This window comes from Leopardus geoffroyi, chromosome A1 (assembly GCF_018350155.1).
Source record: "Leopardus geoffroyi isolate Oge1 chromosome A1, O.geoffroyi_Oge1_pat1.0, whole genome shotgun sequence".
NCBI classification, from domain to species: Eukaryota; Metazoa; Chordata; class Mammalia; order Carnivora; family Felidae; genus Leopardus; species Leopardus geoffroyi.
The window spans coordinates 171,587,038-171,601,497 of NC_059326.1; the positions used below are offsets into that span (position 1 = coordinate 171,587,038).

Here is a 14,460-nt window from a genome sequence, read left to right on the forward strand (position 1 = left end):
TCTCTCTCTCCTCTCTTCCCCTGTGCTCATACCCACACATTCTCTCTCTCAAAATAAATAAGCATGAAAAAAAAAAAAAAAAACCTCCAAAGGTAGTTTTCATAGAAATAGAACAAATGACCCTAAAATTTGTATGAAACCACAGAAGATTCCAAATAGCCAAAGCAATCTTGAGAAAAAACAATCTGGAAGCATCACACTTCCTGTGTGAAACTCTATTACAAAGCTATAGTAATCAAAATAGTACAATATTAGCATAAAAACAGACATATAGATCAATAGAACAGAACAGAGAGCCCAGAAATAAACCCATGTAAGGCCAATTAATATATGGCAGAGGAACCAAAACTATACAATGGGGAAAGGACAGTCTTCAACAAACAGTGACGGGAAAACTGGAAAACAACATGCAAAAGAATGAAACTGGACTACCATCTTATACCACATACAAAAATCAACTCATAACGAATGAAGGACTTGAACATAACACCTGAAACCATAAAGCTCCTAAGAGAAAACATAGACGGCCAGTAGGCTCCTTGACATCAATCTTGGCAATGATTTTTTTTGGATTTGATAACAAAAGCAAAAGCAACAAAAGCAAAAATAAACACATAAGAATTACCTCAAACTAAAAAGCTTCTGTAGAGCAAAGAAAACAACAAAATGTAAAGGCAACCTACAGAATAAGAGAAAATGTGTGCAAATCTGATAAGGGGCTAATATCCAAACTATACAAGGAACTCCTACAACTCAATAGCAAAAAAACAATCCAATTTAAAAATGGGCAGAAGATTTGAACAGACATTTTCCAAAAACGTACAGATGGTCAAAAGACGCGAAAAAATGTTCAACATCACTAATAATCAAAGAAATGTAAATCAAAACCACAATGAGATGCCACTTCACACCTGTTAAAATGGATATTATCAAAAAGACAAGAAATAACAAGTGTTTGTAAGGATATGGAGAACAGGGACCCCTTGTGCACTGTTGGTGGGAATGTAATTGGTGCAGGCACTATGGAAAACAATACTGAGTTTCCTCAAAAAATTAAAAATAGAATTACCATATGACCCAGCAATTTCTCTTTGGGGTATTTATCCAAAGAAAACGAAATTATCATCTTGAATATTTGCAATAGCCAAGACATGGAAAAAACCTAATTGCCCATCCATGAAGAAATAGATAAAGCAAATTTTATATCTAAAACAACATATGTGTTTGCTGTATCCATATGTGTGTGTGTGTGTGTGTGTGTGTGTGTGTGTGTGTGATCAGCCATTAAGAAAGTAGGAAATTCTGCTACTTGCAATAATATGGGTGGATAGACCTTAAGGATATTACACTAAGTAAAATAAGTCAGAGAACTACAAGTTCGGTATGCTCTCACTTATATGTGGAATATTCAAAAAGAATTGAATTTATAGATACAGAGAACAGATTGGTAGTTGCCAGAGGAAGGGCATGGATGAGGGTGAAGGGAGTAGGCAAATTGGGTGAAGGTAGTCAAAAGGTACAAACTTCCAGTTCTAAGATAAAAAAGTCCTGAGGATGGGATGTACAGCATGGTGACAATAGTTAACAATACTGTACCGTACATGTAAAAGTTGCTAAGAGAGTAAATCATAAAAGTGAACAAGAAAAAATTGCAACTATGTGGTGATAGATGTTCACTAAACTTACTGTGGTGATCATTTTACAACATATACACATGTCAAATCACTATGTTGTATACCTGAAACTAATACAATGTCATATATCAATTATATCTCAATAAAATTAATTAAAAGTAAAATAAAAAGATAATCAGATAATATAATAAGGTATGATAAATCTATTTTTGGTCTTTGTCCCTGGTTCTTGGCACAGAGCTCCTAAAACCTTTGGATTTTCTGAATGACAGAAGCATCTTTCATTATTCGGGACAAGCCCCTTCCAGTTATGTTTATATCATTAAGGTTACTCTTGGTAGTCTCCCTTGGTAGCTTCAGGAGTGGAACTTCTTGCCAGAGGAATCAACCATGTGACTACAGAGATGGAATTTTCAGCTCTACCCATCTAACCCCCATCTTGGGAAAAGTGTGAGGGGTTAGAGATTTTGTTCAATCACCAACAGCCAGTGATTTAACCAATCATTCCTGTGTAGTGGAACCTCCATAAAAACTCCTACTAGACAGGGAGATTCTTGGTTGGTTAATACATCCAAGTGCTGGGAACGTGGCATTCCCAGGAAAGGCATAGAAGCTCATGCTCCTCCTCACACTATACTTTGCCTTATGCATCTCTTCCATTTGGCTGTTTCTGAGTTGTAGCCTCTATAATACACTGGTAATAGTAAGCAAAGTATTTTCCTGAGTATGTGAGTCCTTGTAGTGAATTACCAAACCTGAGGTGGAGGAAGGGTCATGTTAACCCCCAAATTTTTGGTTGGGCAAAAGTGTGAGTAGCCTGACCATCCCATTGCAGCTGGCAAATGAAATGAGGGCAGTCTTGCAGGAGTAAGCTCTTAACCTGTAGGGTCTGATGCTAACTCAAGGGAATTAGTATCAGAGTTTAAGTGAATTAGACACCCAGTTGGTGTCAAACAATCAAAGAATTGGTTGCTGTGAGGGAAAAAAACTCAGAATAATGAACAACTTCCTGCTAACAAACTTGAAAAGAGACCTTTTCCTAGGAAAGATGTTTGGAAGTCATTCCAAACATGACTAAAGAAGAAAAAACCTGAATGGTCCCATAACCATTAAAAATTCAATCAGTAGTTAAAATTTTTCCCATAAAGAAAATACTAGGCCCAGATAGTCTTAAAAGTCTGTGGCTTATGTTTAAGGCACCTGGGTGGCTCAGTCATTAAGCATCTGATTCCGGCACAGAATCAGATTTTTTTTTTATTTTTAAAATTAAAAAAAATTAATTCTGGGTGTATCTGGGTGGCTCAGTCAGTTGAACATCTGACTCTTAATTTCGGCTCAGGTCATGATGTCGAGGTTCATGAGATTAAGCCCCATATCTGCCTCTGCACTGACAGTGTGGAACCTGTTTGGGATTCACTCTCCTTCTCTCTGCCGCTCCCCTGCTAGAGTGCGTGCTCTCTCTCTCTCTCTCTTTCTCTCTCTCTCCCCCCCCCAAATATAAATAAATAAACACTTTAAAAAGTTAATCCTGACATTATATTAAATTTTTTGGAGAAGAGGAAAATTTCTCCAAGTAAATTTATAAAGCCATTACAGGCATATTCCACAAAACATTTCCCTGATGGATGTTTTCCCAGTAAATTCCCTCCTGTATTTAATTCTCCAATTAATATACGCCGTACAACGTATATATCTCTCAAACTAACATGTCAACTGATATTTATGTAGGAAATGCTTTATTTAGCACCCCAAAACTCAATACATTTTTACCACCACCACCACCACCAACAACAACAAAGGTATAGGAAATGCCTTGAGTTACATTACAAACGTTGGTAAGATGTCCACACCATGTCAGCAAATCAAAAGCATACTGAATATCAAAGAAGGGGATCACAAATGCTACTGGTGATAAAAGAAGCATTAAAATATCATCCTCATTGTGAATCATTCTCTGTCACATTCCCACAGTGTCTTTCGTATTTCATATTGCCCTTTTCCCCATGGTTTTACAGAATAAGAACCAAAAATGTTGACAAAGCATTAAAGAACTTAATGGAGAAGGAAGAAAAAAAAGCAGAAAAGTAGTAACAATGAAAGAGAGGCTGTTACTGCTGACAAAGCAACTATTTATTAATAACTATATTGTTTAATGATTCAGGAAGCAAAGTTATGAATATTTACATCCTAATGCTATACTTTGCTATTTAATGGAGGTTTGCTTACCATGTTTTAGTTATATTTCAGGAAATTGATTTGGGTTAACAAGCCACCCATTATAATTTTACCATTTAAAATAAAAATAGGGGCAATAAGTGGCTCAATCAGTTGAGCATGTGACTCGTGATTTCAGCTCAGGTCCTCATTTCAAGGTTCGTGAGTTCAAGCCCCACATCAGGCTCCATGCTGAGTGTGGAGCCTGCTTGGGATTCTCTCTCTCCCTCTTTCTCTAGCCCCCCCCCCCACTTGTGCACATGCTCATGTACTCTTTTTCTCTCTCAAAATAAACTTAAAAAAAATAATAATGAGAAAGAGATAAAGCTTTTGCAGATGATGTGACTTTTTAGAAGAAAACCCAAAGAAATATACAAATGACTTTAAATTATAAAAAGTATTCAAATTATTTACTATCTGTTGGATATTAATTTGGATCTATAGCACCCACCATAAACAAACATCAACCTCATATGGTTAGAATGAAATGTGCATAGTTCATCTGCAAAGCTGTACTTATGCTCCTGATGAAAAAATTGGAGTGGGACAAGGAGGGGGATAAGAAAAACAGCTCACTTCTCACTCTCTGCCCCTTACAGGGAGTTTGTTTGGTTGGTTTGTTTTGCTGCCATAACAAATTAACACAAATTTAGCAGCTTAAAACAACACAAATTTATTATTACACCTCTGTCGACAGAAATCTGGCATGAGCCTCACTGGCTAAAATCAAGGAATCAGCAGGGTCGTGCTCTTTTCTGGAGACTCCAGGAAGGAACCAGTTTCCATGCTCATCAGGTTGTTGACATAAGTCAGTTTCCTGCAGTTGTAGAAATGAAGTCCCTGGTCCTTGCTGTCACCTGAGGGCCATTACCAGCTTCTAGAGCTGAAACTGTATTCTTTGACTTCAAAGATCTTCCTCCAGTTTCAAAGCTAGCAATGGAAGGTTGAGTCCCTCTCCTGCCTTCTCTTCGGCCACATCTCTAATTCCTCTGACTTCTTCTTTGATTTTTATCTCATCTCATGGTCCCTAACATTAATCACATATTCACAGGTTCAGGAGAGGAGGATGTGGAACATTTGGTGGCCCATGATTTGGTGGCCAAGGAAACCCAGCTTCTTCCATGTTTGCACTATCGCTACCTGTAGCTTGTACATCCTTATAATAATGCCTCAGCCCCAGCAGGCAAGGGTGGTGGGAAAACTAGGTAGAAAACATCCTCTATATTTTTCTTGTGTCCTTGCTGCTGGCCTTGGCTTAATTACTGGATTTTCTTTATCAGGCTGTGTGAGGTTGAAGCAGACAGGAAGATGAAGAATTTAGAATTGATTTCCTGACAACACTAACCCAGTAATTGGAACAAATGCCTCCCCTCTTTCTACTCTTGAAACCATCCAGAGTTTGGGAAAGAGATATAAAGGGGACAATAGGAAAGAGGAAGGCAGGAGCAAAAATGTCAAGCCATTAAAAGACAAACATAAGCACATTTGTCCTTTCCTTAAGAACTCAACCCAAGAAGATTCCATACCTGGGGTGGTGATAAATGAGAGGAAGAGCTAAGCTCCTAAGAGTCATTTGTTGGGTGTTACGATGTATTACGCAGTGCTAGATGATTCCACAAGCCTTTCTTAATTCTTTAAACTAACATGTGGTTCCTGTAAATGAGGAACCTTGGGGCTCAGAGAGGTGCTCATTTACTTGAGAGAACAAATGTCAGAGCTGGATGTAAACCTAGGTCCGGGGGCTGCTCCAGCTCAAGGGAAGTTCCTCTCTCCCTGACTTCCCCTAGCAAGAAGGCAAGCTTGAGATTTGTTATGAACACTACACTGTTCCCTTCAACGTCTTGAAATTATAGAGGTATCCTCCTTCCCCAACCTTTCCCTCCCCCAGATGTTAGTGACTTCCTAATGAAGGTCTCAGTTATTTCCTTTCTTGTGATCATCACACATTACTCCTTCTGTATGTCCCCATTGTCTGAGTTGATGTTACCATTCAGGCTAGTACTTTTGTAATGACCACTGGGCTGTGAGCTTGAATTTTCTTTTTCTTTTCTCCTTTTCTCTCCCTCTCTCTTTTTCAGAAGATTCAAAGAAACAAGGAAAGGTGCTGGCATGTGGTCTCTGGATAAGTCTCCGCTAGGACTTATAGGAGCAAGGAAACCCCCTTGCTATCACACAGCAGGTTTTACTGCAGTCTCTATCCCTTCAATGGGTTATGGTTATCAAGCAAAAAGCCAATTAGCAACCTCTGCTTTACTTCTGTGGTAATAATTAATCCACTCTAGAATTTCAGCCTAAAATCCCAACTCCTACCGCAAGTACAAAGCCTTATATGATTTGCTCCTACCTGTCTCTTCCGCTGCGTCTTATGCCACTCTGCACTCCTCAGGCACCTGCAGCCACACTGGCCAAGGCCTGCTTCTCAGCATTGGAAATGTGACTAGTCTCAACTAAAATGCGCTGGAAGTATAAAATATACACCAGACATTTAAGCAAAATATATCACTAATATATATCACTAATCACTAATGATTTTATATTGATTACATGTTGGGTTACAATGGAAACTAATTTAATTTGTTCCTTTTTATTTTTTTGTGTGTGGCAATTTGAACATTTAAAATGAATTCGTGGTCCGCACTGTATTTCTATTGGACAGTGCTGCTCTACCACATTACCTTCTTTTGTTTCCCTACTTAACACACTGTCTGGACCCACAGTGTCCATGTTATCTGTTTAGTACCTTTCTCGCCCAACCAGGACGTAAGGCAGGAACCCTGTCCTCATTCACACCTGATTCCCAGGCATTTAGGACAGAGCCTGAAGCTTCCTAAGTACGCTACAAATAGTCTTTGAAGGAAACGCCTTACTCTTCCTCAGCTGGAAACTAAAGAACTCGAGGTCTCAAGTCCTCTGAGTTACACCCGTGGCTCAGAGCGGACCACATGCTCCCGACCCTGGGAAAGACGGAGGTGGATGCACAACCAGACGGGAAAAAAGCCTTCCGGAAGGTAGCACCGGTCGCACGACGCACAAACTAGGCGGCGACCCCAAGCCCCTTCGCCCTCTTTCCTCCTGGAGCCCCGCCCCACGGCCAATCATTGGGCACTTAGCCCTCGCGCCACATTGCGGCGTCTCGCGAGGGCGCAGCGGCCAGTGGTACAGCCCGTTCCCCCCGCGCTCCCCGGACAGTGGGTCCTTCCAGTCGTAGAAAAGCATTGTGGGAGGAGACCTCGGCCTTTTCTGCTTTTGCGCTCCGGGGTAGGGGAGGTGTTTCGCGCTTTCCGGGATGGCGGGGTTGGGGGGCGCGGGGTACCTCGGTCTCCGAAGGGCCCAGGCGCTGAGCAGGGACGCGCGGCCACCCTGAGGGCGATGGGATATGCTTCGCCGCTGTGCCGGGCCCGAGGATCCCGTGCCGTGAGTCAGTGGAGGGAAGCGGCCCGGCCTGGTCTCCGCCACGTTGTCCGTGGACCTCAGAAGACCCCAACGCGGCCCCCAGGCTGCGTTCCCACTCCTGGAAGTGGAAGATGGACTTGAGTGCATTTGAGTTTATTGGACACGTACTGTGTGTCAGGGAGTTTTTAATAGAAACAGATTTCTCGTGAAAGAGAAAGGCCTCACCCTGTAACTGCATGTATGCCTACCGTATCCCATTTGAGATCAAGTCTACATAGGAGTAAAGTGCCGTTTAAGGTTTAGATGTCGATATTTGTTTCAAGATAGAGAACTTGGCGAGTGAGCGGCAACAGCTTCGCAGGTGAGTTTGCATTTAGTGCAAGGAGGAACCAGTTGCATCCCAGCTTTTGAAGGTTTTAACCACTTAAAACTTTGTACTGCAGTTCTTGTTAACCTAGTCGGGTTTGAATTGTACAAGAATATCTACAGCTGGTATTAATCACCTTTGAGCTCATCCACGGAACAGTACATTATGGGGTCAGCAACTTTGTGCCATAGATAGAGCAGTCCTTGGGTAGGTTTCTTGTAGCCTTTGTGTTGCCCGTTCACTTTTGGAAACTAGTGAATGTGGTGTCAAAAAAGGCGTAAACTAAACACTTTGCAGCCTTTTCCTGCCCTTGAATTTGGTATCTTTGGCGTAGGAGCTGCACAAGTAACAGTTTATGCTTTTACATTAGTTGACACGTGTGATCTTGAGTCTTAAGCGTATAGTTTCTCTTAAGCAGTTTTTAACTACATTTTGTTCAGGTGAAAGACGGATGCTTGAAGCATATCCTGCTGCTACCTGAATTCTATCCTGGAGCACCAAGGGTGACCTAAGGTAGGATGATGGTGTTGTAGTGCTGTCTTAAAACCGTTATTTGTAATGCAAACTTCTAGGTTGGGGTGCTTTAATGGGTATTAAATTAGTACTGCAACGTGTAGTTAAGAAGGTGAAGTTAACGGCAAATAGGAAAGCCTGCTCCCAGCTTAGTTTCGGAATTTTAAAATACGTGTTTCTTTGTGTAGTAACTAAATTTGGCCAACACTTGCCAAATCTCAGGTTTTATGTGGACGTTTAAAGCTGAGTCCAAAATGCAATTCAGAAGGATATACTGAGTTTTATTACGAAGCTTTTAATGTTTGATGCACGTGAATGTATGTCAAATTCAGTGCTTTATTTTGTCTTTTAGGATGTCCTTGATGAATTCAAAACCATCACAGGAAATCTTGACAAGAGTTGCTTGGATCATTTAAAATTCCCAGGAGTCTGAGGGGTACTAAAACAACTGTTTTGGAACTGTCCATAAATCTACCTTTAAAATAGTGGGGCTATGAATAAATATTTCCTTGTGCTTCTTGGAGGTTTGTGTATTAAGTAATTAACTGCCAGCAAATAGCATTCTTTTGAAAGATCAAAGGGAAAGGGAGGGTTTCAATCCTCCCCGCCCCTGAAACTTGAGAATGGTTTAATCTCAGCTAAGATTGATATTCAGAGCTACCAATTATGGAGAACTAAGTGCTTGCTTTCAGTGCCTCGGCCTGGTGAACTAGAGTAGTTGGTTTTTAGGTCACAGGTGTGTTTTACGTTGTCACTGCATTTTTTTTTTTTACCCTCCACCTCAACTTTGTAGGAAAGAACAAATAGTCTTTGGGCATTGAAACATTTATTGAGTTTTTCAGTAATGTACTAGGAGGTGGGAACACAAGGGTGAGCAAAACACAGTCCCTCCCTTTGGAAGCTTAGAGTTGAATGGCAGAAATATCATCACAGATATGAAACTGCCTTTGTGAGACAGGTCTCATTCATGAGTTGACCAAGGAAACCTGAGAAAGCGGTTGAGATTAAGGGCAGTTACCATTTTTGCAAGGCAAAGTTGGGAATGGCATATGCAGAGGCCTTGGCCTAGGAAAGATACAGGTTTGTGACAGTTGTAGTTACTTTCCGTCTTAAGTGTCCTGATTTAGGTAAGAGTTGAGTGCTTAATGAGGCTTGAAGGTGGCTATTAAGGGAGCCCATGGGTGTTACAAAATGAGCCTGAGCAGGTAAAACAACAGACCACATAGGGCTCTGTTTAAAGCAAGGGGAAATTTTATAGTTGTCATGTGTAAAAAAGGAGATGCAGGTGGGCCAGTTGTTGAAGCAAGAGAGGACCACCTTGGACCAGGGTGGTAGTAAAATTTGGAGATCATTAAGCTATAGAGAGCAGAGCTAACAGGACTTGGTAATAGGGGAGGTGTCTAATGATTGCTATGTGTATAGTTTTGCACATTCACATGGTAGTGGTCCTGAATCCTGGGAGCAGCATTTTAAACTGTTGAACTGGGATTGCCTTTGAAAAATCTAAGTGGCCTGGCAGAAAGACTAAGCTATGGAAATAAACCTTAAGGCTATGGGCATAAATGAGATCCACCTGGGGTAGAGGAAGAGGACTAAGCTCTGGGAAACTAATTGATGAGGTAGAATAGCATCTTACTGAAGAGCAGTAAAAGATGGTCAGAACAGTGCAAACAATGAAATACTGCACTAAAAATATGGCAGGGCAGCCTAAAGTTACCTTTGGGATTTGGTGACAGGTGATTTTAGCATAAGGTCTGTAGTGGAGGAGGATCTTAACAGTTTACAGTCGGGATTAGAAGAATTGACACCAGCTGCAGATAATCCTTTTGAGAAACTTGGAATGGGAGAGGAAAATAGTAGCTGGAGAGGGATTTGTGGTTGGAAAAGTTGGTTGGCTTTTATTTTCCTTTTTTTAGATGGGAGAGTTAATAGTTTAAAACCAAATGGCAAGGATCTAGCTGACAGGAAGTGGACAGGGACAAGAAGGCTGAAGGAGAGTGGGTTCCAAAACACAGGTGCAGGGACAGGAGGAAAGGAAGGATTAGTGTTGATGACAGCTGGAAAGTTTGTGGGTAGGGAGATAATGTCCTGCAGGAGTATCTGTTTTCTTTGGAAAATGGAGTGGCAAAGTCATCCTCAGATGAACTCGTCTTTGGGGGTGGGAGTTAGATAGCCAGGCAGGATGGAGAGACCATTTGAGGTTGGGTTTCATGAATTTATAAACGGAGGTCAACTGAAATCTACACATAGCATTTTCTTTTTTTTTTTTTTTTTGAAAACACAAGGACACTAGAAATTCAAAGCAACACTTAAAAAGCTTTTTACATTTGTAAATAACCAGTGGGACTTAATGCCACAAAATACAGTATTACAAAGAACATTTATATGAATAAAAACTTCAGTCTGAAAGTGAGATCTCAGTCTTCATACATCTGTGCACAGGCTGAGCTCCACCTAGAGTTGGGAAGAACCTTTTTGTCCACTTGGTGTACCTAGTTGGCAGCTGCACATTAGGATTCCAGACCTTTGATCAGAACCACCTGATCTTGGTTGTGGACACAAGATAACTGGAGTTTCCAGGAAGGAAAATAGGGCATCAAGGCATGAGTTTTCTCAACCCTACTTTGAGTTGCCAAATAAAAAGGCCCTTCAGCACAAATACACTGTTAAACATTTAGAAGATGCAACAGACTCCCATTTTTTTCCTAAAGAAACACTTTTTGCAGGTCCAAGATAATTTGAATAATTCACAGTTTGAAAGTAAAGGTGGCACACACACACACCCTTCCCACCCCTATTCTCCGGCCCTTCACTGGATCAAGTCCATCTTGAGGCGTGAAGCTTGGACAGTTTTTACTGTTTTTGCTATGTGTTTTCCAGTCAGATTGCTTGTAGATGTCTGAGATTTTTCTTCAATCAGGCTATCTTTAGATCCATTTCTTCTCTAGAAGAAAATATATTCATAAGATAAAGTAAGATTCAGAGAAGAAAATGGCCAAATCAACTTTATTAGAGTGTGAGACCTCTGAAATGGAAGATGTCTGGATAATCAGAGGTAGGGGAAGGACAGTGTATGTGAAGAATGGAAAGCTAATACAGCAAGAGAAAAGGAGCTGGGAGGTCACCTAAAACAAGCACTACCTTGTAAGTCACTTTACAATAAAACCGGTCTCTGCCTGCATATCTTAAGGAAATAAAGTGAGAGTCCATGATTCATCCCACCTTTACCAGCCTTCTGCATGAAAAAAGGAAGTGAGGTGTAGACAGGCCATACCACTACCAGAACTTGGGAAATGCAACTTCCCTGCTTCCCAGGGTCATTCAAGTCCTTTCTCCGTGTGTTAACCACATCAGTGGTTTCCTTTTGGCACTTACAATAAAGCCCTGCCGAATCTGTCCCCACCCTCCTCCATGCTCTGAGCACACTGGTCTTGGCTCAAACACCCCCAGGACCTTTACAGACTTCTCTCTTGCTCTTTCATCTGCACCTGGGTGGCTCCTACTCTGCAAGTTCCCAGCTTTATACATCAGTTCCTGAGATCACTGGTCACCCTGTTTCTGTCATCGGTTTCTGAGTTAACTTTCTTGGACCACCCTATTTCTGTAAAGTCACCTGTTGATTTTCTTTTATTTTTTTTTTCAATATATGAAATTTATTGTCAAATTGACCTGTTGATTTTCTGAGCCCTTGGTTTCTTCATAATGCTTCCCTAATGATTTTGTCTGTTAACTTTTATGTGTTCTATGTCTAGGTCAGGAGTCTGAACATTTTTCTCAGAAGGGCCTAATTGTAGACTACATCTGGTTGCTGTTGCATGTTGTGCCCCCCCCCCCCACCCCTTAACCCTTAAAAAATGTAAAAGCAATTTATTAGCACCTAGGCCATACAGAAACAGGTAGGCTGGATTTAGCACATAGGCTGTAGTTTATGGACTACCCAGCCAGTGCCTGTCTAATGTACTTATTAGGTATTTGTTGAATTCAAAGAGATGTCACAGAGACCAGCTTTGAATCAGTGCCACACTGATCCGTAGATGCATGTGAGCTGTTGTATGCAGAAAAGTGAGAACTATTTCAATGTGCAGAAGTTTCCTGCGATTCCTGAGTGATGGTGATCAGGGAGTCTAGGGTAGTTGGAAGAGCGAAAGTACAATAAAATTCTTTGTGCTGAATCCAACTTTAAAGACAAAGTTCTGAAAAATAACTGCCTGTTTATCCTCACAATAACCCTGACAGGTTATTTACATTGCATAGAAATTGAAGTTTACAAGTTACACGGTTTGCTCAAAGTCACACAAGTGGTATGCAGAGACAAGGAGACACAAATGCAGGTCAATCTGAATGCAAAGCCTAAACTCCTAATCTTGAATATAAATTTTTAAAATACTATTGACTTGAAACAATTGTTTGCACAACCTATTGGCTCTTCCAGATCTACCTAATCAAAAATAAGGAAGATGTTAATGGATGTAGTAACTAATCATCCAGTCCTCCATTCAGGACTGAGGCATTCACTCCCCCAGCTGCTGGGAGTGTTGGCTGATATACGGCTAAAAAACTGAGCCCTCCCCCAGGAACTACCCTCAGCTGAAGACAGCCCCCTCCTTAGGGCACCCTTCAACAAGTGACTTGTTACATGGTGAGTGCCTATGTGTAAAGGCCAAGTGGGAGAGATCCGATAGGCCCTCTCAGCTCTAGAGCTCCCTGTGGAATCAGCTGATGCTTTATTCGGAGAATACTACACCATTCAACATTGGGCTTTCTCTCTCATCCCAACAAGTGTTGATCCTTATGCTTTCCGATAAAGTTCCTCCATGTAAACCTCCATCTCAGAATCTCTTCCCAGGAAATCTAACATAAATTAGTACAGGCGTTTCTGATCCTGCTTAAGTCAATGGCAAAAATGAATCTGGAGAAACAAAGGGCAGTGCATAACCTGTACCACTGGAGTCAGTTGTCTTAGATTGTCCATAAACTCCCTGGATTTACATATAAAACTGTGCTTACATGCCTTTTTATGGGAGACAGTAGTTAGAATTGCGTTCCAAAGGGATGGAGGATCTAATGAACACCACATCACTACAAACAACGGGTGGACAATGACCCATTATAAACATCAACTTTGTTCTTAGAGTGATGGTTTAAGTAGACCTAAATCCACCCAATGATCTCACACAGCCTTTTTTTCTCTGATTTACCATAAGAGATGGTGTCAAAACACCTTGCTGCAATATGTTTGTTAGAGTGCTCCCCTGATCTAATCCAGCTGAGTAAATTGATTTTATTAAGGCAGACAGATAACTTTACTCTGTCCTTGAATTCCCTTTTAACCACATTATTTAAAACATTTCCAGAACAAAAGTAATTTTCTTTGATGGAGAAGACAAATGAAATAGGACTTGAGTAATTCTGTCTGCCATCAATAATAGAACATGTGCCTGCTCTAAGTCTACCACTTTCTCGCTTCTCTGGCTCAAAAAATATCAAAGAATTTTTTTTTTTAATTAGTGAAGCTATTGTTTCTTTGCTCTGGTTTCAAATAATCTTACCATTTTCGTTATCCTTGGCTTTGCTCCAAGGATCAGACTGTTTGAGACCTTGCACTAGCTCTAGCTCTCACTTCTAACTTAACTCTTCCCATGTTGTGCCTTGTCTTGATCATGTAACCCTCCTTCCACGTTTTGTATACTTTCTTTTTAAATTATAGAATCTCAGAATGAGGTTAGAGATTCATTGCCCTATTTCCCCAAAAGAACTTTCAGAAAAGTGCTTCTCAAAAATTTTCATCAATACCAATACCTTAAAACTTTATTATTACCAACCTGATGAACTGTGGAGCCACCAGAACCCTGAGCATCTGAAGAACGTGTCACAGGAAGTGGAGGTACAAGATCCGTTTTTGAACTGCAGAGGATTTGTTTTAGAATTAACAATTGAGATAGTACCTAGAATCACAACTTGAGGTGGAAGAGAACTACAGAATAGAAAACATGTTTGATGTACCTTTATACTCCTTAAGAGTACCTACCACAATACTTTACACGGAGAGATGTTTAATAAATGTTTTTGCATTAAGTTGGGCAGGCTTTGCATTAAGTTGAGCAAGGTTTTGACTTGCTCAAAATCATAGAAGAACCAAGAGTAAAACATAAGTGTGGTTGCCATGTGCTCTAGTTACTGTGACATGTATAAATGGCCTTTCGATTTGTTTCCAAAGAAGCATTTGTGGCCATTTATTCTTTTTCTATAAACCTATGTAGCTATAAATAGCCATGCTCTACATTTTACAAACAAAAACAAAACCTGGCCTATAACTCTCGGCTGGGCTAGCTTATGTCC

The 14,460-nt window shown here is 40.7% G+C and overlaps 1 protein-coding gene, 1 long non-coding RNA gene and 1 other non-coding gene across 10 annotated transcripts in view; 1 reads left to right on the forward strand and 2 right to left on the reverse strand.

Annotated features, from left to right (window-relative positions):
* LOC123609629 overlaps positions 1-7,017 on the reverse strand; it is a 198,111-nt gene extending 191,094 nt beyond the window's left edge. For 2 of the 5 annotated variants that reach the window (XR_006717873.1, XR_006717875.1), the window contains exons 1-2: positions 6,716-7,016; positions 6,193-6,305 (exon numbers count right to left, since the gene is read on the reverse strand). This is a non-coding gene — a long non-coding RNA (uncharacterized LOC123609629). Of the gene's footprint in view, positions 1-6,192; positions 6,306-6,715 lie in introns of all 5 variants that reach the window. The other 3 variants (XR_006717874.1, XR_006717868.1, XR_006717870.1) reach the window with 3 other exon arrangements.
* An 811-nt stretch (positions 7,018-7,828) lies between these two features.
* Positions 7,829-7,962, forward strand: LOC123582103. The gene has a single exon (XR_006704201.1). It is a non-coding gene; the product is annotated as a small nucleolar RNA SNORA13 (small nucleolar RNA).
* A 968-nt stretch (positions 7,963-8,930) lies between these two features.
* The window catches only part of EPB41L4A (erythrocyte membrane protein band 4.1 like 4A), a 256,036-nt gene continuing 250,506 nt past the window's right edge, over positions 8,931-14,460 (reverse strand). For 3 of the 4 annotated variants that reach the window (XM_045500766.1, XM_045500758.1, XM_045500748.1), the window contains 2 exons: positions 13,944-14,025; positions 8,931-11,065 (listed from right to left, as the gene is read on the reverse strand). In XM_045500766.1, coding sequence (XP_045356722.1) covers positions 10,931-11,065; positions 13,944-14,025 — 217 coding nt within the window. In that variant the 3' untranslated portion in view covers positions 8,931-10,930. The remainder of the gene's footprint in view (positions 11,066-13,943; positions 14,026-14,460) is intronic. The other variant, XM_045500775.1, reaches the window with a different exon arrangement.